The sequence below is a fragment of the Apus apus genome, chromosome 19 (genome assembly GCF_020740795.1).
Source record: "Apus apus isolate bApuApu2 chromosome 19, bApuApu2.pri.cur, whole genome shotgun sequence".
Lineage (NCBI taxonomy): Eukaryota > Metazoa > Chordata > Aves > Apodiformes > Apodidae > Apus > Apus apus.
The window spans coordinates 7,995,536-8,020,793 of NC_067300.1; the positions used below are offsets into that span (position 1 = coordinate 7,995,536).

At 49.8% G+C, this 25,258-nt stretch overlaps 1 protein-coding gene across 2 annotated transcripts in view; it reads right to left on the bottom strand.

Moving 5' to 3' along the window:
- Positions 1-2,506: 2,506 nt before the first annotated feature.
- Positions 2,507-25,258, bottom strand: part of VAV2 (vav guanine nucleotide exchange factor 2) — a 132,028-nt gene continuing 109,276 nt past the window's right edge. The window contains exons 9-28 of one of the 2 annotated variants that reach the window (XM_051636804.1): positions 21,961-22,060; positions 20,571-20,666; positions 20,051-20,119; positions 16,926-17,012; positions 15,479-15,564; positions 15,079-15,211; positions 13,835-13,944; positions 13,170-13,271; positions 12,973-13,061; positions 12,476-12,492; positions 12,098-12,119; positions 10,710-10,837; positions 10,464-10,538; positions 9,793-9,845; positions 9,158-9,274; positions 8,965-9,052; positions 8,746-8,869; positions 7,908-7,994; positions 5,667-5,821; positions 2,507-5,217 (exon numbers count right to left, since the gene is read on the bottom strand). In XM_051636804.1, the coding sequence (XP_051492764.1) occupies positions 5,170-5,217; positions 5,667-5,821; positions 7,908-7,994; positions 8,746-8,869; positions 8,965-9,052; positions 9,158-9,274; positions 9,793-9,845; positions 10,464-10,538; positions 10,710-10,837; positions 12,098-12,119; positions 12,476-12,492; positions 12,973-13,061; positions 13,170-13,271; positions 13,835-13,944; positions 15,079-15,211; positions 15,479-15,564; positions 16,926-17,012; positions 20,051-20,119; positions 20,571-20,666; positions 21,961-22,060 (1,786 nt within the window). In that variant the 3' untranslated portion in view covers positions 2,507-5,169. The remainder of the gene's footprint in view (positions 5,218-5,666; positions 5,822-7,907; positions 7,995-8,745; positions 8,870-8,964; positions 9,053-9,157; positions 9,275-9,792; positions 9,846-10,463; positions 10,539-10,709; positions 10,838-12,097; positions 12,120-12,475; positions 12,493-12,972; positions 13,062-13,169; positions 13,272-13,834; positions 13,945-15,078; positions 15,212-15,478; positions 15,565-16,925; positions 17,013-20,050; positions 20,120-20,570; positions 20,667-21,960; positions 22,061-25,258) is intronic. The other variant, XM_051636803.1, reaches the window with a different exon arrangement.

Consider the following 25,258-nt stretch of genomic DNA (forward strand, 5'->3'; position numbering starts at 1 on the left):
CTCTCCTCCCAAAGATAAAATCAGTTTCAAAGTTTTAAAGAGAGAGCCCCAATTCCTTCAGACTTCTCGGTGGACTAATTGCTCCAAATAACCACAGAGATGCAAACAAGTCTAAATTCCTGTTTGCAGTGGGGTGTTTCTGTTTGACAGGTCAGAACCATTTCATAAGCATGTACTAATTATAAATACGACCTTTGGGTTAGACCAGACCTAAAACAATCCCAGCCCAAATATGCATTCAGCAGCCTGAGCCCTGCACCAAGCTCAGGATGAAGAGCAGAGAAAGCACCAGTGACTTCAGTCCCCTCCAAATCCTGAGACCCTGATGTGTCTCCAGAGCAGGAATGAGAGTGATTACCTTTTTTGATGGTCAGTCCAACGTAGAAGAAGCCTAAGCCAGTCCAATTTTTTCCCCTCTAATTCTAAGATTAATTACAAAATAAAGGAGTGCAGTGGTTTGTGTGCGCCAGCTGGGGTTTTCTAGGTCACAGAAGATGTTATGGCTAATGCAGGAATGAAGTGCCCAGGTGTGCTGCAGAACTGCAGCTGAGCACAGTGTGCACCAGGCACGTGCCATCACTGTCTCACAGCAGCAGAGCCTGCACAGACACACGGGCAGAGCAGCCGTGCTCTCCCCTGCCCCACAGTCTGAATTTGGGCTTGGGAAAGTGCCACCAGCACACAACCCCAAATCAAAAAGCAGGCTCGATCCCACAGAGTCCTGCTAGGCAGAGCTTTTCCAAGCTCTGCTCTTGGCAACCCCCTGCCTCCGTTTCCCCCAGATGATAGCACAGCTGTTAGGACCTTTGTTTTGGGGTGCAGTGAGCTGGGTGGTGCGGCCAACGCGACCGCTCGTGGCTTGGACCAGCCAAGGTGGCAGAGGGAGGTGGCCACAAGCTGGCCAGCCACAGGCCACCGGGGTGGCGGGGTGTGCTCAAGGCCCAGCTTGCAGGGACACAGCAGGGTTGCTGTCACACTGTGGCACGCAGAGGGACCTGCTGTTTGCAGAGGGCAGCCAGCAAATGCAACCACCCCCAGAGCCCTGTTTGCTCAGAGTGGAGCAGCACCCTGGCAAGCCCAGCTCAGCTGGGAGATCATGTCAGCAGCTGGGGAAAAAATAAGGAAAAGTAAATAAAAAGAAAACCTGTGTCTGGTGCAGCCCCCTCCTGGGGTTGGCCAGGGTTGGTAGGGGGCTGGAACCAGCTGTGTGGGCTGTGGCTGGAGTTTTATACTTCTGTTAATGCCTCTGGGAATGCTGCTCCTAGTCTGGTTACGGCACCGGCTGTGGCTGGGCATGGAGAATAAACACCCATTTATCCCCAGGGTGTCAATCCCTGCCTTGGTGACGAGCCCAGAGGGGAGGTTTGGACACAGAGCCAAGCAGAGGCAGCTGTCGGGGCACCCACCTGGCCCAGGCTGCAACCACCCCCCAGGGTTGGATGTCACCAGCTGCCGGGGAGGAGCCAGCCCCAGAGGCAGGACCTTGCATGGCAGCAGATTTCTGCCCTTCCCCACTCTTGCAGCCCTCAGTCTGCTCCAGACTCTAGTGCTGCAGTTTTGCCTTTGGCATCTGCCAGCAATGCCCAACCTGCTGTGGCTGGGCTGATGCTCATCACCTGCAGGAAAGCACCCAGGTACCAAAACTGGAATTTCATACCTGGTGCATGTTGAAGAGCTTCTCTTTGAACAGCAACCACAGGGAAAGGATTTATCCCAGGTTGGGGTCATTCCCACAGCCCAGACTGAACACCTGGCTGAGCAGCATCTTTTCAAATCCACACCCAAAAGTCAGAGCTCAGCTCATGTCCTGCTTGTCTCAGTAAAACGCCTGCGCTCATCACTACAGTCCTGCTCAGCTGAGCCTGTGAAAGCTGAAGCACGAAAGAGGAAGCACCGGGGACCCCAAGAGTAGAAAAAAATTAATGTTATTATTAATTAAATGACATGGCAGCTCTAGCATCTCATGTTCCTGCTCTGGGGTGAAACCTCCAGCAATGCCTCATGTATTTTAGAAGCAACTGTGCAATTTCTGTCATTGCTATGGAAAACACTGCTGCAGGGCCAACTGGGATTCTGAAACATTATACTTGGGAGTGACTAAAAGCCATGGAAAATCACGCTCTTTCTTTCACCCTGCAGTGATTGGGCCCTGGCAGGGAGAGGAGCCTCAGGAAAAGCAGTGGGCAGGAGTGCGGGACAACTGCCCGCACAGCAGCTGCTCTAGAAACAAGGAACTTGAGAGGTGAGTGGTCAGCTTCCGTGGTGCCTTGCTGCAAAGAGCCATGTCTGGCACTGCAGGAAGGGTTTCCTCTGAGTTTTGGAAGGGGCACCAACACTTACGGTTCACGGCAGGAACAGGAAAAGATCCATCCTCATGAGCACGTGTGTCCCCTGGACTGACCAAGCCTCCCTTCTGGCTCCCCCACAGCCAAGGGGGCTTTAGTGACAAACTCCACACGAGCTCACCAGCACAATAAATACTATGGCTGGAAAAAGAAAAAAACCCTACCAGCAAAATTACACTTTATTTTTTTTTCCTTTTGGAATTTACTTTGATGTATTGTAACTTAAAAAGGTCTTGAAAAACCACATGCAGAAGGGATTCTAAGTAGCAGCTAAAGTTCCTATTCAAGCATTACAAGCTATTCCAAATGATTTCCAAATCCCCAGCTATAAACTATTCCATAAACAGTTTTATCTTTAGACCCCCTCCACCCTACCCCAGTTAGTGCAGTGCAAAGGAAAATCCCAAGGAATTTACATATTATTTTCCAACGTATCCCATTGCAATTTTGAATGATCTGCGATGAACTAAAATATATATACAATTTTCTCACCATCATAAAAAAACATTTCCCTTTCTTATTCACAGATATATATTGTGGCAAATGGCTGAATAATTACTTACAAACAAAACAGTATTTTTTTTTTTTCAAACAAGTTTCTTACAACAGTAAACACAAGAGGGAGAGCTCTCCAGGGGGAAGGGGGATTTGGCAGGGCTGGGAGGGGAGTGCAGGGTGCGGCGGAGGTTGGGGATCCCTTTGGGGTTGTGAGGGAGAGATGGTGCCATGGCCCCCAGGACACAGTATGTGCTCTTCCAGAGGGGATGCCCTTCCCACCTTACAAAACCAGCCACGTGAGACAGGAGGGTCATGTAAGGCTTTGGGATGTGAGGCTTAAGATGAGCTACTGTGAGTTTGTCTCGGGTGTGTGCTCATGTGTCTCACCCACCCCATCCACCCCCCCTCAGCTCCAGCAGGGCTCCAGAAACATAAGCAGAGCCCCTTGTTTCACACCCAAGGAGCGGGGCATTGCCAGCTCCCCCCTGAGTGTACCCCGAGCTAAGCAGCCAGGGGCTGGCTGGGAAAGGTTAGCACCAAACAGTACCTTGGGCAAGCCCCCAGCCCCCTCTGTCCCCCCCATCACCTTGCAGAGCAAGACTCTAGAGTGGGCACCTGCCCCAGCCAGGGCAGCTCTGGGCTTGTCATTGAGAAACAGCATTTAATTTCCAAGTTAAAATCTTTCCCTTGAAAGCCTCAAACTCTTCAGTTTATTATCCCGAGCAGAGCACTGCTGCAGCAAGGCTCTGGATGCAGCCGTGGTATCCCAGTGCCAGGGACTGAGGGCATCACCTACCCAAGGCTGGCACCTCCCAGACCTTTGCCAGCACAATGCCAAGAGCCCACCCCAGGAACTTGGTGCCCCACGGCAGGAACACCGCAAATCCCAGGGGAATAACATCAGGTGCACAGAAGCACCAGCTGGAGGCATCTCCTGGGGCTCAGATATTAGAGAGAGGGAAGTTGTTCCCTGTCACACACCCACACATGGATTTGTATTTTCATTTGGAAGGAAATTCTGGAGCTGGAGAGCAAAACCAGTGCCCAGCAGAAGACAATGGCCAGGATTCCCACCTGGCAGCTCTGCCTACCCACCACTTTGGAAAGAACAGACTTGCATGGACAGTGCTCAGGACACAGCAGCAATGCCCAGACAGACAGACCTTTACTTGACAGCAGCACCAGCCTGTGGGAGGAAGAGAGGAGGCAACGCTGACAGCCTCCAAAAGTGCACACAGCAGAGGAGGAAGAGACGCTTTCACAACTTGGGGAGAGAAATCAGGAGTTGATACCATAGCCCTTGTTCAGGTGGGTTTGCTCCCACCAGCTCAGTGAGGTGGGATGTGTCACGGCTGCAAGAAAAATCACCCTGGCTTGGGCGGTCCTGCCTGCAGCAGGACCAAACTGGGAGCAAGAGCAGGACAGACCCACGGACGAACGCTCCTGTCCACACCTCCGCATGTACCTGCTGCCTTGGTGTCCTCCAAAACCCTTGCGTGGCAAAGCACATCTCCAGTCCTGCAACATGCCGAGACCTCCTGCTCACCAGTGGGACCAGTTTGCACCCTGGGCTGCTGCCTCCACCTGCATCAAGGCCGCTGGGACCAAAGGTGGTTGGAAAGAAAACAGCTTGGGATGCCAAAGTGGCTCCTTCCCCTCCTGGCTGACCTGGAGGTCCACTTCCAGCCTCTATCTGATGGTCAAAATGGACTCCTGGTTTCACAGCTGGCATCCTTCAGAGATGATCAACAGCTGTCTCCTTGTTCCAGGTGGGGTGTCCCCACTCTGTCCCCTTGCCCCTGCTGCAGCCTGGTGCTGCCAGGGAGACTGCCAAAAATCCTGACCCGAGGAGCCCACCTGAGCAGCACGGCAGGGGTCCATGTCATCTGAATCGCTCCCTCCCCTTAGGAACCCCCAAATTCTCACCTTGCCACACCTGGGCACCAGCCCAGGCACAAACCTTCATCCTCACCCTCCCACCACCATCACCACGGTGGTTTTTAAAACACCTTTACTGAAAGGGGTTCGACCCCATCCTCTGGTGGGCACCGCGCAGAGTCTCTCAGCTCTGTCCATGCAGGGGAGCGCAGCTTTCCCGGGGCTCTTCTGCAGCTGCTACACGAATGTTGTCCCACAGATCATCCATCTTCTACAGACGTGGGAGGAGCGGGGCCCTGGGTGGCCCTGGCGGGCACACACACACACTGTACAGAGGATCGGGTTGCTAAAGTCCACGGGAACAGTCCTGGGAGGCGAGGACAAGTGTGCCCGGTCTGCAGCGGCTCACTCTGGGCGCTCGGCGACTTTCCAGCAGGCATCCCTGCCGTCACTGCACTCCCTCCTCTTCCACATACGTTGAGGGAAACCAGCCAACCTGTTGCAGAAGGGGAGAGGTGAGCTGGAGTTTACCTCTTGTCCTGTCACCAGGACTATTCCCTCCCCACCATGCGCCATTCCCAGGAAACCATTTGTACAGCATTGGATGCACCTGCATCCCGATGGATGGTGGTAGTGGGGAGGTGGTACAGCCATCACCCTGATTTGGGATGGAGCTAGGAACTGTATATTGCTTTGGACACATGGGTCACCTGCAATATGTGGGGATCAGAGCATGAATCACAGAGTAACAGAATCACAAACTGGTTTGAGTTGGAAAGGACCTTAAAGCTTATCTAGTTCCAATCCCACTGCTTGGAAAGACAAGGACAGAGTGGGGTGTGTCCCCCCTGCCTTCTCTTGTCCTGACAGCAGGCTGGGCAGACTGAGAGCAGGGAGGACCATGTGGTGCAGAAATGGGGTGGGACATCATCCGGATGCACTCACCCTTCCGTTGGTTTCCCCCTTCCACCATCCCTGGTCCCCACCAATCCTGCTGTAGATCTTCACCACGTCGCCCTCTCGCAGCGAGAGCTCCCGCATGTCCCGCGCCGCGAAGTTGTATCGTGCCACCGCCGTCCCTATGACCCGTGGGGTGAACACTGCCAGGGGACAAAGCAGAGGGAGTTGGGAGCTGCCCTGACACACGGCACTGGCCAAAGCCTGGGGAAAGCTTGGTGAGGTTCAACCTGGGTTCTCCACCATGGCGCTGCCTCCCACTGCAATGTCCCGACATGGATATCTCAGATGGCAGGGCTGGCCTCACCCAAATTGCTCAGCCCTGCACAGACTGGGTTGGTCTGGGTTATACTGAATTCCTGATGGGTTTTAAAGAGCTTGGTGGGTTTGGGAAGCCCCTCTCTGCTGACCAGGAGAGTCCAGAAAGGGCCTAGTGGGGTTTGCTGGGGTGAGGGGCACTTATGAGAAGGGAAGGAGGTGGTGAAAGAAAAGATTTCATAGAAATACGTGAGCATTAACAATGAAATCATGGAAAAAAATCTGCTGCACCATCAATATTGTGTCTGGCTGCAGCACAGCTCCCAACATCTGATGGAACCACCTCGTCAAAAGAAGACTTGATAAATTAGCTTGTATTTAAACTATGAAAAATTGAGCTATTTGGATTCGATTCTCCCAGAAATGCTGAGCAAAACCTGTATGTTTTGCCATGAGGAGGAATAAGCTGCTAACTTGGTGTCCTCCCCACTCCTGTCCCTGCCTGGGAGCAGCCAGGGCCCTTGGAAACTTGGTCCCACTACAGACCAAAAGGTGCAAAAGCACATTGCAAGCCCAGCAGCTTGTGACAGAAAGCATGGCCCTGTGAGCCATCCTGGGATCCAGCCTCTGCCAGCACCAACACGGCCTCAGCACCAAGGATCTCCATCACTTCAGGCAGGGGATGCTGGGGGAGGCACAAAAGGAGCAGCAGCCAGAGGGGAAAGACAGGAGCAGTGCTCAGCTTCCCTGTCCCAGCATCTGGGGAGAGGGAAGGAAGGCTGGAGAGCAACAGTGGGAGAGATGGGATGGGCAGAGGAGGAGGAATATGCACCTTCTCTGAAGTTTGCAAAAAAAATTAAAAGAAGAAAAAATTAAATTAAAACCCCCTACCCTAAAGGGCCATCATGTTTTTATGACACTGCCCTTTTTTGTTCCAGGAATCCTGAGGATTAATTTCAATTTTAAAAGTTTGCAAACCAAGGTTGAACTAAGTTTGAAGAAAAGCTTTGCCCGGGTTTTCAGCTCTGGGGATGGAAGGAGATGAGGATGGCGATGGAGACAGTCCAGACACACAACGTGCAGTCCCTGGAGGGCTCGTCCAGCCTCACCAGGCAGCCAGGCCAAGGAATGGAGTGAGAAACCAGGCAGCTTTGAACTTTTTCATCAGGGTCTTGCTCAGAGCCCACTGCTGCACAAATTACTTCCTGCAATATGAAGTTAAAAGGATCCCAGATTCCTAGAATTATGCTCCACAGTTAAGCATTCTTCCCAAAGGCAGCACGTGTGGCTTTGCCAATGATTTGCCCTGTTCAGCCTAAAGAAAATGCTGAAAGGTAAAAGCTTAAAAGGTAAAAGCTTAAGTGGGAAGACATAAGCTGGCTTGGGTCTGCTCTGATCCCTGCCAAGCAGACACCAGGCTGTAACACACTTCAATCAATGGGGTCCAAAGGCCAGAGCACCACTGCACTCCCTGCAGGGAGGCTGAGCCACAGAATACATTTCAAGGGCAGGTTCCACTTGCTGTCTCCTCAGCAAGGGGCTCCTGAGCAGCCTCAGATACCAGAGCTCAAAACCCACTGGACTTTGAGATGTTCTCCTTGTAGGGCAAGGAGGAACGGTCTGGAAGATGGTGTGATGCCAATGCTGGTTTGGTGAAACACACAGGCTAAACAGGTTGAGCTTGAAGTACATCATGAGATCCCAAAGTGCTAGATTCACTTTTTCACCAATTTTAACCCCCTTTTCTCAAATAGTGACAACTCCATCTCCTCCATGCCTTGATTGTAGGGAGAGGGGGGAGTGTGTTTTGCTTCCAGCCATGGTTAATGAATTTATTTCCAGGGCAGCACTGGGGACCCCCTGGACTGCCTGCAGGTGACAGGGGGGACCCTGCAGGTCCCACTGGTGATGGCTTTCAAGCTGGGGATACTGCAGCCTGGGGAAGGCAGCAAGTCTCTCCGGCACTGGTACCTGACCAGAAGGGACTGGAGGAGCTCTGAGAAGAAAAGTTGAGGCCCTGAGGACTGAGAAAAGAAAAGTTGTAGGAAGCACAGGAGGCTGCAAAGAGGTTAGAGAGAAACAGAAAGAGGCAAAACACCCATTAAAAAGGAAATTAAAAAAAATAAATATTGTAATGCACAATGCTCTAAAAGCTGACAGAAAAATAAAGGGCAAAGCATGCAGAAGGTCTTCTGGGGGTGGCTCAGAGCTGGGACAGCTGGCAGCAGGTCTGTCCACAGCCCTGCAGTCAGTCATGCTGGGGTTGTATTTTATTGGAGAAGATATTTAACCAACTTCTAAAACCCACCTTCCTTTAGTATTCTTCTTAAAACATAACATGGAAAACTTCTTTTACAAAATGCATTTTTCCCCACATCGAAGTTCTTTTGCACTCAGGCTTTTAGATAAAACGGAGCATTTTGCACTAATGCACATTTTTCCTTCCCTTGATTCCTTGATTTTTTTCTTGTTATTTGAGGCACAGACTTACCATTCTCCCATCATCTCCATTAGAGGAGTCTCACTGGAATTCAAACCATCACCAGTGACACTGGAACTGGATCCATTAAATCACATGCACAAAAGCTCATGTTGGCTAGATCCCCCAGGCCCTGTCACCTCCTGTGAGACCTGTCCTCAAAATGCCACCAGCTGAGCAGGAAACTCATGTGGAAATTGAGGGGGCTTAAGCCCTACAGCAAAGCTATAAATCCCCTTGTCCAGAGAGTGCTCCTACACCTCGTGAAAAGCTGAGATTTCCCATCAGGGGTTTAATGGTGCCAGCTCGCGTGGCTGAGCTGGGTTTTACCTGGAGAGCGGGTGAAGGTCCTGGAGGTAGAGCGCTCCCGAGACTTATAGGGGTATTTCAGCGTTGTGTCCAGCTGCTTGAAGCTCTCCTTCAGAGAGTGGCTCTGGTAGTACTCAACCAGCTCCTGGGGAAGGATGGAGAGGCACCCAGCTGTCTCTACCGTCCTTTGCATGCCTTGCAGGGATGGTGTACACCCCCAAAAGGTCTAAAGAAACCTACCAGCAAGCTTTCAAACTTCTTGGCTTCTGTGATGTGAATCCAGTTGTCCTTCTCCACCACCTTGATGTGCTTCACCTCCTCATTGAACCTGCAAATGGTTGCAAAGGCAGTCGAGAAAACGCAGCTACGTGCTCCAGCCCTGTCTCCATGTGTGAGTAGTACTTAATTACTAAATGACTAAATTATTACTCACTTAATACTGATGGCGAAGCGCTCGGCCTCAGCCGGCCGCTCCCGAATCAAGTAGGTGCCACTGGCATGGGACTTGAGCAGGTTGTCTGTCTGCTGCCGTTCCATGTTCCCTGCAAACCTGAGCCAAGTGGTTAATCAACTGGTTTAACTAAAAATTAACTTGTATCTTTAAAACCAGCATGTTTTAGACATAAAAATCCAAAACATCTTGTTTAAAGGCATCAAGGGTGGGCAAGTAGAGAAACAGGTCTCATCCAAAACTTCTTATGCAGAAAGGGAAGTGCTGAGAGACACAGAAGAAGCTGCTCAGCCACTGAACAGAGAGGATGAGTGATGCAGAGTGCAGCCTCTTCCCTTTTAAGGCCCTTGAGTTTCCAGGGCACCCAGAAAACTCCACTAAGTGGATCCCAGGTGAACAAGGCTTCAGCGAGAGCTGGGGAGTGCGGATAATTTGGCCTCATCAATTTGCAAACCTGGATGGAGCTGGAGGGGAGGAGAGGGAGGCAAGGCAAGCACAGCCTCTCCCACCGAGGCAGGAATTACTTCCATCCTCCCAAAATGTTTTTTTTTCTGGGCACAGAAAACAGGCAGAGGAACCAGCAGCTCTGGTTTTGCCTCTGAGGCAGGGCGACTCACCACGGGTACGCCGTGTAGTCGATCTCCCGGGAGGGCGGCCGGCTGTTGGGAGGCTGCAAAGAGACCATCACACTGCTTAGTGCTGCTGAGCCAGTGGAGCACCAGGCTCAAACCATGGCCCTGTGCTCCTCATCACAGCAGGGTTTTTTTTGCCTGCCAAGCTGTCTCCAAATGACTGGCTTCGGCAGAGGAGGGCAGTGTTGTAGCTGAGCATTTCTCTCAGCTGTATGAGCATGCTGCAGTTTATTTCCCTAAGTGGTTTTAAATTGGGAAGCAGGTGACAGCATCACAAAACTTAGTTTAAAACTTAATTAAAAAAAAAAAAAGCAGTGCAGTTTTCCTGCACTGTGACTGATCTCAAGTGCTCTGCTCCTAATTCAGCCCTGCAGAGGAGGAATGGGGTCTGGACCTGGTCATGCCAACCTCAACCGTGCATATGAGGTCAAGACCAACCTGACCAGGTATTTGCCACCACGGGATGATGGACCTACTTCCTTGCTAATTTGGCCACGGCAACAGGCCTCATTCAAGGTCCAGGGACTCACTGGAAGGACCAAGGTCTCAAGGAGAAGGCTGAGCAGAACAACAGGCACCGCTGGAGCAGCACCTCCTGCGACAGCCCCCAGGGCCCACCCTGGTGATCCCAGCTCCCTCTCCTCTTTGGCACTTACCCTGGCATCAACGGGGCAGGGCTTTACTGACGAGCTGGGAAAATAACCTGACTTCTTCGTCTGCAGCAACCGGCCCTGCAAAGGCAAAGGTCTCTGAGCATCAGACCAGGACACACATCGGGGAGCAACATTTTTGCCATGCAGGGATGAGGACGGTCACTGCTCCTGGGCTCTGGGAAAGCCCACAAATAAAAGGGCACTGGTTTGGGAACTTCCTAGGAATTTCTTAAGGGGAAACACTCTCACCTCCCACCATGGTGAGTCAGGGTCCCCCCTCAGTAGCTCGATTACATCCCCAATTTGAAATGTCAGCACTGGCTTCCCAGGAGGGGCTGGATTCCCATGGTAATTCTGAAGCGCCACCATTTTAGGACCTGGGAGAAAAGCAAAACAGTTTCATCATCTAGTCCCTGCTAAGAAAAGACAAAATAAAACACCCCCCTGAAGCCTGTTGTTCCTTATCCTGTGAACCACAAATCTAAGGCACTAACCGGCAGGATTTTGGGGCAGAAAGCGTGAAAGCAGAAAGGAACAGTGCCCACAGAGAGCAGCCTCAGCTCCTGCAGTTACATGGATGGCTGAGTTCTCTGAGCAAAAATAAACTCATGAAGGTCTGAGCCAAGCTGAAGCTCCAGCTCCCAGCCCTGCACCTGGACTTGAACCTCACTGTGGCAGATGGGTTCTCGTGAGGTGATGCCCAGATGACACCAAACCCCACTGGGTTCAGTGGTGACACCCACCATTGCCAGCAGGACCAGAAAACACTTGGCTGCCAGTTGGACCTGGGACCCAAATGCCCCTGCAACTTACAGTCAAAGTCCAGATGTCTCACTGACAACTGCACGTTAAATAAGCTTCTCCTGCTGCACCAAAACCACAGTGTTTATCTTCAAAAATGCATCCCCACCTCTGCCCCTCCCCAGCCAGAGCACTCTCTGTTTTCATTTTTTAACGACCAATTTGTTTCAGGTTTCTTCTTGCCAAGTTTGGCTTTAGCTTCATCAGAAGAAGCACAAAAACAAGTTGTTCCTTCTCCTTCAAGCCAGAGCACGGGCAGGGCAGGCCCAGCACAGTGTCTAGGCTAGTTTTAAGCAAAGGAAAACTAAGAAAGAAAAAATATGTGGTAACCGTGGTGACTCCTGGCCCATCAGAGGGCAGTGCCTGGAGCTGCACATCCCTGCTGCACGTTGGACACCTGCCAGTAGGAGGATGCTCCCCATCACCAACAAATCTCCCTGCCATGACACATTTGGTCTGCTTTGAAGGATGATCTGGCACAAGGAAACTTGCTAGGCTCTCCTTGCTTACTGGTGTGACCTGCAGAAGCTCTGCCTCCCCAGAGGAGCAGCCATGGGGCACAAATGCAGCCAAAAAAATGACACGGTGATGGTGGCTGAGCCCAGGGATCAGCTGGGTCTTCCTGCAGGAGACCTGACCTGCTGCTTTGGGAAGCAGGGAGAGGAGAGACCTTCACACCCTACTGCTTGCTGTACAGGTGGCATAGGACCCTTCTGCAGCTACTAATGCTCCTTTCTGGTTTTGGAAGGATCTTCCCCCTCACATCTGCCCAGTGCTGCAGCCACAGTCCAGACACCATCTCTACTTGCCCTCCTGTGATACAATGATGCCCTTACCAGGTCCAGCACTCAGCAAGTCCTGCAAAGAGAAGAAAAAGTCTCCATGAGAACATGGCAGTCTAAGCTCTCTCCATGAGCACCTGCCCGAAGCCACCAGGACAAGAAACCCCCTCCCAAAACCTCCCTGGCATGTGCTGGGAGCCAGTGCTCACCCCAGCTAAGTGCTGGCACCTCCCAAGCACTGTGGTGCCACCCAGACCAGGCCACCTTTAGGCTGGAGGAGAGGCTATCCACCTCCAGTCCTGCCCCCCTTGTTACTGGGAACCCCTTAAGACCAGTGTCAGCTCTTCCCACGAGCTGCCCACACCTGGACAGGGGTACAGGCTCTGCCCAAGGCAGAGGGGGATGGAGGGAAAGGGCCCTCAAACAACGCACCTGGTCTGCTGAAGAACCTGCAAGAGAAATGTTGAAATAAGTGGTCAACTTAACAGGCAACAAACACCATTTTCTGTTTCTCTTGATGCTGTGGGGATCAATAAAACAATATAAGCATGTGAACTTGGAGCAAGCACAAAGCAGAGGCTGGGGTCACTCCAGTCATCACTGCACTGGGTTGCCAAGACCCAGGGAGGGATCAGAGCCAGACAAGGACATTTTCTCACTTGCACAAAGTTCTGTCATTTTCTTTCCATCTGCCCTGACCCTCTGACATACATGGGATCCAGCTCTTTGGTTTGGGGGGGGTTCAGTTTGCTTCTTGGTTGTTTTTATAAACCACCAGCCCTTGTGAATTAGAGCCCTGGGAGGTGGGTGGGAGCCTGCTCAGGTTTTGTTATGTATTAACAACCATAAGTGCTTTCCAGCAAATCTTTCAGGCCATTCATGTGCATTCACCTCCTGCCACAAGCCACTAGTGACATGAAATAACTTACCCATCTTACAGGGAGGAATGATCTCCAAGCACTCCTTATGGGCACCAGCTCCACATTTGGGGCAGAGATAGCCCTGGTAGAAGGTTCCTCTGTGCAAAAAGAAAAAAAAAAGGGAGTCAGAAAATCCTAATTCAGCTTCAGCCTGGACGTTTTCTCTCTCTGTTTTGCTGCAGAAAAGCTGGAAGGATGGTGCTCACCTCAGGAACATCCTGCAGGCTTTGCAGTTGGTTGTCTTTTCAAATGTGTACATCTGAAAGTTATGGTGATTTGCATTGGCTTTCTCTGGCCTTATGTTGGACCTAAGGGAAAGGACCAGGGGGTTATCAACCTCTCCCTATGATCCACACTGCACCCATGACCTGTCCCAGCAGCTGCTGTTTGCCTGTCAGTTACACTCTGGAAACCACACGGACAGATAAGAAATAAAGAGTGAAAGCAGACTCAGGGCTTGACTCTGCAGAGAGAATATTCTGACTATCAATCTTCCCCAGGGACAACCTTCATGTATTTGGCCCTTGCCCAAGTCAATCATCAGCCCCAGAGCCACCAGGGAGGGACCAAGCCCTGCTGTGCTCAGGGGCAGCTCTCTGCAGCAGCAGCTCCTTCTGCAATATCCTCGGTGCTTCCCACATGGCCTGACACCAAGGCAAGGTGTTATCTCTGGGATGCACCACCCATACCCTAGTACAGACACTCAGGGTAGATGTTTTCATGCTCAAGCTCCCTTTGCACAGGAACCCATCCAGCAAGCCTCCCCATCACAGGCTTTGCTATCAGAGCTCGTCTCTAGTGACCTGCTGGTCCAAAATACTGTCCCTCTGCGCTTGGTGACTGCATGTCAGAGCAGCCACATTGTGCTCACATTGCCATTTCAAACTGCTCCATCCATTTCCTCTTCATTTCCTCTGTCTTGCAGAAGAACTGGAAGCCCTGCTTCCCCTGAAGGTGAATTAGGTAGAAGCCGTACGACCACTGCAAGAGAAACAGAGAGAGCTGACGGGGTCACTGTGCTGCCAACACCCCAGCAGCAAAACACACCACACTTTTACTCAGGCATCTTAAAAACTGTTCTCAGTGCCTGTCCCTGCTTCCACAGGATTGCTGAACCCTTGCAAAGATAACAGGAGGGAAGGCAGAAGAGAAGCTCCATTGCACATCACAACTAATGATGCCTGAATCAGCTGGGCACCGTGCACGAGGGCCAAATAGGATTTTATGGTGGCAGATGAGAGAACCCAGAGTTTTCTGCTCCAGTGGATCCTCCCCAGCCATTATATCTCTCCCTGACAGCCCAGGAGGAACATCTGACCTGCCCACTGCACATATGCTCTGTCTGTCTCATTACAACATTGCACAGAAAAACACAAGAGAAAATGGTTTGCTTTGCTTACCATTTTTCCATGAGACTAGAAAGCATAGGAGAGCAAAGTGGAAATATATTTCATTAAAACACAAAACTAGCAGCATTTCTTCAGCATCCAAGTAGTATAATTGGCTATTCTTACCCAAATGTCACTTATTCCCTCTGTACAACACTTCTTCCCACGTGAGTGGATTAAGCTGATGGGTCTCTGCTACACTGATAGCTGGGAGGTTTTCCTTCATGGCTGCAGACTAAGCCCCAAACCATCACCAAAATGAAGTTCCTTCAGTGGCAGCCACATTCCAAGTACCAATTTTGGCAGCTTGGTCAGTAACACTCCCACTGCCTTTCCAGGCTTCTCCACCCTGTGACTCGGGGGAGCGAGAGCATCCGGATGGACCTTCCCTCTCTGCCCTCCTCTCTGCCCCATCTGATGTTTGCTCCTGCCCATCCCTCGTTGCCAGCAGGCCAGAAAGCAGGGAGCAGCTTTCTCTCTCCTAACTCCAATCATCCCAGCTTCTCCAGGGCTGTTTTGCAAGGACAGAGGTCAAGGACCAAGTCCAGCCCACATTAATAAACATTTCCCAGCTCTCTGTAAGGCTGCCCTGAAAGCTGAGCATTTATTTTCCAGCTTCTGGCAAGTTCTGTTTCTGTTTTAAAAAGCTAAGGGGAATGTACTACCCAAGACTGTCCCAAACAGCTCCAAAATGCTCTCCAACAGAGCTAATCCCTGGTCCACCTACCTTCTTAATGTCCTTATTGTTCATAGGGTCATCAGTCATCTTGTGGAAGAGCAGCTCAATAATTTCTTTCAGCTCATAATTGTATCCTTTCCTTTTGCAGACGATCACCACTTTATCAAATAAAAATAAATACCTGCCCAAAGCAAGCAAGTAGATAAGCAACCCCAGTCAAACATCTCCTTAAGGTCCTCATTTGAGGGGTAAGTACTTGGAAGGCTCTGCAGAGCTCCCCAGCTGGTGCAGCAAGATGCCCTAACCCTGCTATAATTGCACATGGGTTATTTCTGTCCATATACATTTAGGTAATCACCGAATAAACAAGCACAAAGGGAACTGCCAAACAAAGGAAAAACTTCATTTAGTCTGGGAAAACTTCTGAGTGCTGCTGCTGCTCACTCACCTGTCCTGCTTGGTGTGGTTGACTATGGAGCGGACCTTCAGCTCGCCGTCGATCTTCGGCCTCCCAAACTCCTCCAGCTTCACCTGCTGCAGAAAGCAAAGCAGGGCTGAGAGCTGCAGCCAGGGCTGGGATGATGCTTTGGAGACTGAAACCCAGACCTGCCCAAACTGCAGGGTGTGCTGGGGCATCCCCCAGCCCTGCACAAGCTCCTGGGAGCCCATGCAGGAGCATGGCCCCGGCTCCAGGAATGGGACCACAGAAGATCCCTGGAGCTCCAGCACCAGCATGCCAGGGCAAGGCTCAGGAGTCAAAGCATTTTTCTAAGAACTGGGATCCAGAAAGGAAATCCTCCTCAAAATACTCTCTATTTCCAAACCAGAACCAGGGATATTATAAGTTTTGATTCCCATCCTGAACCAAGACTGGAGATTCTGGGGAGGCTGGAATCCAACCCGAGGTTTTGGCCAGTTTGTCTTTCAGTTCCAAAGCCCTTGCAAACACTGCACAGTGCAGCACAGTCATAGGGAATTAATCCCCTTGCACAGTTCTTAGAGGGAAAAAAATTGCTGTGAAGCACCATTGCTGGTCAAGAAAAATAACCATCAATTAAAAGTTCATTGTTTTCATATGAAGTCAAGGTTAAACCCCACAAATGCAGCACAGGGAAGCCCTCAGGGTGGACAGCCCCAGAACCTCCCTCCATCAGCCCTTTTGGAGCATCCCAGGTGTCAGCCCCCAAATTGCATGACCCCAGTGTAAAGCGTGACAGCGGAGCAGCTGCACCCACCACTGAGCAGTCCTGCCCTCCCAGATGGGAGGCGAAATGGCAAATGGAGGGAAAAAGCTGGTTAGCTTGAAGCTCTGCCACTGAATACCAAATTAATGGGCTGCTAAAGTGAGTGATGGGTTGCACGGGGTGGGCTGATGCATAGTATTGGGACCAAGTGTTTGACACCGCTGGAGTTTGGGGGATGAGATTCTCCTAAAAGTATCTGGTTGAGATTTTGGGGATTAGGTGCATGTTACATGTGCCCTTCTCCTCTTAATGGGCCTTGGGACACTTGCAAGTGCAAGAACATTCAAGTTAACCTCTCTATCCTCTTGACAGCAAAAGAAAATCCACTTTAAATAGCAGACAGGTCATTAAATAGCAGATCTGGGGAATCCTTGCATCCCCCCTTCACTAATAATGTGAGAAAAAAGTTGGAGAAACAATTTCAGTCTAAAATCACCACCTAAAGCCACCCCCCCATCCCAGCCAAATGGCTTTGCAATGTAGCAACTGCTTCTGCACTGTCAGCAAAACCAGTCACTGATCAGAGGGTGTCCAAACACAAACAGATCTTTCCTGGGTAGCACATCAGATTCAGTAGCAATTGCACAGAAAAAACAAGTATGTTACTAACAGTCCAATTAAAATTGGAAGCAAGAGGATTTTCCAACTTACCAGGTTTTCTATAGAGCTCTGGAATTCACTTATTTTCTTTAAAGTCTCTTTATCCCTCTTTACTTCATTTATGTACATAGCCAAGTCCTTAAAAAAACAAACAAACAACAAAACCAAAAAAATAACAGCAGAAGTGAATACAGAGTTTTATTTTCTAGATGAAACGAGGACCTTACCAAAGCAGCAAACACACAGCCTCGGCTCCCTGAAGCCACACTCCCCTCTGCTCCCAGGAGCCAGACCAGGATTCACCCAGGACACCCTGAGCACAGGTTTGTTGTGCTGGCACTGCTGAACCAAGCGGGTGCTGCAATTATTGTTCTTTCCCAGAAGAGGGCAATGCATGAATCCAGAGCAGCACAGCAAACCAAACCCATGGCTTTAACCTGCCGACAGCCCAAACCTGACCTGGGCAGCCCCAGCCCCAGCAGCATCCTTCTCTCCCAGCTTTTATTGCTGTAATTCCCTTCATCCCCACGGATACAAAAGCTGGGAGTGAGTCTCTGCTGTTGAAAAATCCCTGCCTGTAAAATAACTGCTTGGGTCACCCTTCATAACTGCACGTTAGCTGGGAACTGCATTTGACCTGGCTCTGCCCCGCTGACCTCCCCGGGTGCCCCAGATCACTTCCAAGCTGGTGCAAGCACTGGTGCTCATGCTCCAGCCTTCCCAAGGGACACTCCAAGAGCATCTCCAACACCTCTGGGCATCCAACACCTCCCACCACACAAAGGTTATGTCGTAAAATAAGGAGACAGTTGAAGCTTGTTTTGCCCTGAAAACTTCCGTTTACCCCAGTTTTGACCCATGAAAGAGAAGGAACTCTATCCCTCCTGCAAAAATGACTTCTTGCACCCCATGGAGCATATTTTCTGTGCCTGTTTGCTTCTTATCTGCTCCCTGCCTCTGTGTCCTAACAACAGCTCTTGTCAACTTGGATTAAATCTGAACGCGGGATTTTTTTTTAAGACATCCCCTCGGGGTCAGACCTTCCTCAGCTTCTCAACATAAGAAGGGTTAATCACAGATGATAATCACAAATCTATGTGACAATACTTCTAACATCACCAAACACCCCGCTGGGCCAGTGGCAGGGATGGTTACGCAGAATGACAAACCCAAAAGCCTCATGTAGTGGCATCCTGCATCGTGCCTGAGCTCTTGCTCCCTCCTGCTGAACAGAAGGTCTCCCGTGCAAGGTCCCAGGATTGACCACAACTTGAAATAGTGACAACAACGTACAAACTGGGGTTGCAGGATTTAACTGGTAACCTGTTCATCCCCACCGCCACTCGGGGGAGGGTTGGTACCTGCACCAAATTACCCCACGTGCGATTTTTTAGTGCAAATCCTACAGAATCATAAAATTGTTTCGGTTGGAAAAGACCTTGAAGATCATCAAGTCCAGCCATTAACCCAGCACTGCCAAGGCCACCACTAAACCATGTCCCTCAGCACCACGTCTACGTGGCTTTTTAAATCCCTCTAGGGATGGGGACTCCACCACTGCCCTGGGAAGCCTGTTCCAGGGCCTGACAACCCTTTCAGTACAGAAATCTTTCCTAGCATCCAATCTAAGCCTCCTCTGGCACAACATGAAGCCACCTCCTCTCGTTCTATCGCTTGTTACTTGGGAGAAGAGACTGACCCCAACTTGCTCCAACCTCCTCTCAGGGAGTTGTAGGGAACAATAAAGTGGGACAGCCTCTTCCTGCCCCTGCTTTGTGTGAACGACTACCTGTGCAAAATAAAAGGGAGATGAATCCCTTTGGGATTGGTAGCTTTGGCTGTAGATATTCACCCCCCTGCCCAGCTCTTGCCCCAGACATCAGCAATATTTGCCACCCGCCAGCACTGCAGACAGAAAGGCTACATTCACCATGAAAAACATGGCTTGTAATTAAGCCTGGGTTTACAGATCAATTAAAACCAAACCACACAGCTCTCTATGCCCCTGTAGAGCCCAGAATGCTCTGACCTGCACTTGTGCTCTCCTGGCCACGAAACAGAGAAACCTCCCCTGATGGCTATTGGCAGCTTCATAAAAAAAATGCTGAGTGTGCAGCAAAGCCAGAGCAAACAGACATTTATTTCTCAGCAGTGGGTGCTGTGCTGTGAGGCCATTAGCAGGGTTTAGCGACTGTCACCAGGTTTAGTGCTGGTTTGAGGCCAGGGCCACGTGCTGTGCAGCTGCAAATGCAACGTCCTTCAAACAACCTTGACTTTAAAGTAACCTACGAACGGGCTCTGGATTCCTGGGCTTGCAGGGATCATGGCAGAAAAGGCCACCTCACATAAGTAAGGGCTGGAAAACACAGCGTTGTTACTGAAGCTGCTGCTCTGGGGTAGAAGACAAAGTGACCAGGGAACCCAGCAGCCAGCCCAGGGATGAATCCAGCACTGCTCTCCAGAGAGAAAACCTGGATTTAATGGTCATCCTCAAGTCAGATCCTGCTGATGATGATCCTGCAGTGTGAGCCTGTGTGTGTGGGATGTGTCCCAGAGAGAAAACACTTGGATGTTTTTGGTTTTGTTTGGTTTGTTTTTTTTCTGAAGGTTTTCTTGAGATCTTGGAGGGTTTCAGCTGAAAGCTCAAAAAAAAACCCCTTTAAACAAAGGTTTGACACCAGAAGTCTTCATTTGTGGAAAGAACATTTTTCACTTATTAAAAAATAAAAATACTCTGATAAAAGGATTCCCAACCAGTGCCTGGATACCAGTGCACAAGGATTGCTCCACACACATGGGCTCCTGTTCCTGCAATACTCCCTGACTTGCTGATAGGGCTGGAGCTCCTCCAGATCCCTCCAAGCAAAACTAAGAGCCAAACCTGGCACGGCCTTATTACAAACAACAGCAATTAGTGAAAAGTTGTAACTTGTCAACAAATACCAGCTCCCCCAGCTGCTTCAAGAGGAAGATAAAAGCGATGACTAAAGATCTGCTGTGAAGCAATCGCATCAAATGGCAATCAATACACACAGGCATGTCCAAAAGGAGGAGATGTTGCCTTCCCTCAGGCTGTTGGGTGTTTTTTCCATCTAATTTTTTGTTGTGCAGAAGCAGAGGGGCCCCACACTCTGTCACAACCCAAGCCCAGTGCAGCCCCATCACCCCCCCTGTACCTGCATCGCCTCCAGAGCCTCCTTCAGCTGTTGCTTCTCTGGTCGGTCTGATGAATGGCTGAGCAGCTCCTGGAAAAAGTTTTTAAAATACCAAAAAAAATAACAAATTTGAGTGTGCAAGGGCTGCATGCTGCCAGGTTGGTGGCAGGGATGTCATATGGGCAACTGCAGCCGTGGGATGGGGAACAGGCCAAGCGGCTGGTGCTTGGGAGATCCGTTACATGGAGTTGACGGGCGGAATTTCACACATAATCAGATTATATGCAAGCTTATTTTATATTCATTAACTGCCTCTCATGACTAACAAGTGCAGAATTACCCTAGGTCATTGTACTTTTAAGACACAGCACAAATATTATGTCGTGTTAAGTAGCTCTAGTAATTATTTCATTTGAAGGGGGAAAACAAAACAACAACCCTCACTCCGCATTTGGCAATGATTCACTCTCCACTATGAAAGCTGAAAGATGCTGCAGTGAAGATGGCAGCTGGAGGGAAGCATCAGTGCTGAAACACTTACTTTTAACAGGAGATGATATTTCAAAACTCTTTGCATTGGAACCACCAGCAGATCTTGCAGTTTGAATTTCCCGTCCTGGACCTTTAGCGTGCATTCCTGTTGGAGAAATCAATACAGCAGTGGTGAAGCAGCTAGAGGAAAACAATGATTCTGCCACAGAAAAAGTCCCCAGTGTCCATTGGCTGTTAAGTTTTTCTTCTGTAAAGTCAGTTTGGTTGAACAACTGCTCGTGGTCTCTGCATGTATCCAGGCAGGGCTCCCGCCAACAAGGTTATCGAGGAATAAAACACAGGGTCTGGACCCTGAAATACAGACATTCTGATACAACAGAGCTCTGCCAGCTTAATGAGATACTGCTCATTAGGGAAGCACGTGAATGCTCTCAGACCTGGGGAAATGGCAAATGAAAAGCATTAGCTTAACTCACCTCCTCGATGGCTTCAGCTAATGCGTTTGATTTGCGAGGGGCTGGGAGGGAAGGCGCAGGCAGCTGCTGCAGCTCCACTGATAAGCATTAAGTCATTAAGATGAGCTAATGTGATCACAGAAGTTTTGCAACTGGCACCTTTGCCCAGACCCATTTAGATACGTAGCTGAGGCCCCCCAGGGAGAGGAGTGGGAGCTACCACGGGGCAGGGAGACAATGGAAAAGCACAGGAACAACTGGATGCTACAGCCAGGGGCTTGGTGCAAGATCCAGGGAAGATGTTTCAAAAAATGACTAAATGTGCAGCTTTATCCCTGGATTGTGTTGCTACTTTTGCATGGAAATCAAAGAGCATTTGCAGAAACTGAGGCAAACATGTACAGACAACCCAGCAAATTCAGATTAGCATCAAGACCAAAGCAGGATTTAAAGCTGGGTAAAAACAGCTCCAACAATGCATCCCTTCTGGGGCTCCTTTGATTTACTTAATATCTGGATCAGCCCCTATTTACACTAAGGAAGGCAGACAGGGGAGTAATCCGGGCATCTGCCTGGGGCCTTGGGTTGGCCTCTGACTGTCCCTGCTGCTGTGGGTGACCTTGGAAAGCCACGTGGCTCCTGGCTTGGGATGCTCCATGCCTCCAGGTCTCCATGCACAACTCAAAGAGAAATCTGTCCACAGCCAGTCTCATGCAAATAAAGTTCCTGGGTTGTTATAACTTGGATAAAGTCAGGGGAGGAAGGAGAGGGAGTGTGTTTGGGAGGAGATGATGGGGCAAGCAGGGGATCAGGACGAGATAACCCCCAGCTTCCCTCCCCTTCTGCCCCCCCAAATCCCTCCCCCTCTCGTTAAATCAGGAGATGAGATTTCAAACAACATTCCCAACATGCCTTCAGCTCCAGCAATTCCCTCCCAAACCCAGGCCAAGGGGGTGGTCAGCCCCCTGTCCCCTGCTCCCTCACCTCCACCTTCTGCCTGACGTCCTCCCTGTTGGCGAGGAGGTGGTTGAGCGTGTTCTGGGCGTACTCCATGTGGCTGCAGTACTTGCCATAAATCAGCAGCCTGGAGAGGAGGAAATCACAAATTTAATCGGAAACACTTGCTGGCAGTTATAACCTGTTATAAAAGATATATATATACACTTATATACAATGAAAGGACAAGGCAAACAGCTATTCCCCCATATAACTGGGTAGCAAAGTATTAACACTCTTTTACTGCATGGCTTTTTAATATTTAAATCTTTTGAAGTTTCCAGAGCTGGAGGCTGTGGGGGTGATTCTTCAGCTCACGATGATCACAAAGGGCTGAGTGGCCAGAGAAGCCTGTTTTTGGAGGTATGATGGCTCATCACTCTCTTCCCCAGTGTGGTATTTTTAACCACAGCTCCCCAAGAGCTTTCAGAGCATCACAGTAATAAAGGGAAACCCAGCTCCATGCTAGAAGACCTTCCCTAGAGCAGGTTACAAAGAGGCTCTACAAGAGGTACCTACATCCTGGGTACAATAGCCTGAGTATGAGAAGAAATTGGGACCTAACTGAAGCACTGGGACCCAAGATGCCAGTCATCACCTCTTCCCAGGAGCTGGTCTGGCCCCAACAAGGATCTGCAGATCAATTCAAACACAAGGAGGGGAAGCGTGTGCAACCCCTGCAATCCAACCCCGTGGCTCCTTGGCTGTGAGTCAGCTTTTTCTTGTGACTACACTGTCACCATAACCCCTCTGATGTCTTACCAGGCCTCACACCACCCTGGTGGCCAAGCACCAGTTTTCCAGCTGTGCCACATTAGCCCCAGGGCTCTTGGAGGCAGAGCAGGGATGAGCTTCAAAACCAAACAACCACCTGTTTACTGAGAACATTTCCAAATCCAGCTTGCTCAAGCCTGTGTATTCAACCCCTCAAAAATCTTTGTCTCCTGAATCACAGCAGCTCAAAGCCCAAAAAACAACTGCCACCACCATGGCTGAGGTGTGTCCTTCTTTCTGCTGGTTTCTAGATATTTCACCAACTAAGGAAGAAGGCAAGAAACTCTCTAATTCTTGAGAACTATCCAGAATGGACATGGGTGATAACAATTTGCATCTCATCAGAGAATGACAGGCTTCAAATCCCCTTAAAGCCCAAGGACACAAGCTCATTGCTCCTTGCAGGATGGGCCACAGGAACCTAGACATAAAAAGAAGGGACAACTTGGGGAAAGAAGGTTGTCACCACCTTCGCAAACACCATGAAGCTCTGTATAGATACCCTGGGCTATAAATTTAAACACCTGAAACAAACATAGCAGTTTTGGATTCCTCCTTTCCCCTCCGCTTCACACATTAATCCTGTACGACAGGTTTGGGTTCCCCCCCTTCCTTGCTGCTAACTGCATGGCTGCTGATAAGACACATCTTCCACCACACGCTGCAGCTCATCCATTATTCTGGGGCCTCGTCTCTCGATGGAGACAACCTGGGAGCACCTGACCTGGTGTCACTCTGTAAATGTGGGACTCTCAGATGCTGGTGGGGAATTGAAGGAGGAGATTTATGGGGCCCAGTCCCTAGCAAAGCAGCAGCCAATACAGATTATTCTTCCCCTTTTCCTCTGACAACTTCTGAACATGCACAATAATATCTACTTTGCCAGCACCGGGAGAGTTTCGAAGAGGCTTCAGGAGCATAAATTCAAACCTCCAGCTTTCAGAGGAAGAGATTTACAAACTACTTCCTTTCAAAAATAAGAAAGGACAAAACCTGCAGAGCAGAGGAGCAATACATCATTTTGCTGAGGATGCATAGGGAAGTGAGAGCTACTTGTCATGGATATATTTGATGGAGGAAGATCTTATAATCAGGGACTCTGGAGGTCCCCATTCCCTTCTTGGTGGGACAATGCTCTCTCTAAGTGAGCTCACTTCCTCCTCCTGCACCCCAATTTCCTTGCTGTAATATGCATTATCCATCATTTTTCCTGATGTAGCAAAGGGCTCTGCCTACTTAGATCAGGTTGCATCCAAACTCCTTATCCGCAAGAGCCAGGTTTTTGTGTATTGTCCAAGCCAAAACTCCCCACGAGCAGCATCTTCCCACCACACTGAGGTCTCCCAAGGTCCTCACAGGCTGAATGCAGCTTCAGAGCTGCTGTTGCCACCTCAGAGCCATCAGTCTGGCTCCTTCACTCGCCTCTCAGATGAGGATCTTTCAGGTCCTTTAAAAAGTCACTTGCAAACTCCCTTAGGAACTGGGCTGGTTCCTTCCCATCAGCTACAAGTGCTCTGCTGAGCTCCCACCAGCAAATTAACAAAGCAAACATTTATTAAAAGGCTGTCACAGGCCAAAAAAAGAGCCTCTTGCTCCTGCACAGCCACAAGGATCTCCCTGAGGGGCAATGCCACCTCCACAACTCCTGCCCGTGTCCCTTCCCTGCTCCTGCATGCACAGCTTTGCCTTAGGGATGGCACTGGCATGCACAGAGCCAAGCCAGGAATTAGGAGATCAACATCACCTAGGGGAGTTTTATGAGTATTTTGAAACTATTTGCATTCTTCTTTGTAAACTTTATTTTTTTTTCATTTAATCCAGAAAACATGCCCTTTCTAAAAAGAGGTGCTGTGAATTATGGAATATCTGACCTTACAGTGTATTATTAATGCAGATGGTATTTCTAGAGTTATTGACTTCTGAATGGCATTTCTGTGTCTAGACACTGGTTTAATCAGAGTGAAATAACACCCTGGCACAATTCCACAATGAATCAGACCTTTGATTAGTATTAAGGATATTAAAGGCTTTTATTAACCTTATCTTTGTGTTCTGGGGTATTCCTGCTTGCAGCTGCCAAAACACAGAATCTATGATGTCTGCCAAAGCAACTTTTACATTTATTCATCATGCAGTAGGTGTGGGACAGGAGCAGTGCCAAACACACCATTTTTCAGTGTGAGCAACTGCTTTGATCTAACCAGGGCCAAGTCTCCCCTGCAAAGGAGTCATCCTGCCACATCACAGGCCCCTCAGTCCCTGCTGCTGCTCACAGGAGATGACACTAAACCCTTGAAGGCAAGTGAGCTTTTACTCCATTCTTGCTCACCATAATCGTGGTGTTCCCATCTTGATCCCTGCCCACACATCCTTGTCAACACATGTAAAAAATGGTTGGTCCTATGTGAGAGGCAGCAAGCCCAGCAAACTTTCAGTGTAGAGACAGGCTTGCAGGAAGAAGGATGCACCAGAGAGATGTTGTTTTAGCCAGGTTGGTCAGAGAGGAGATGTC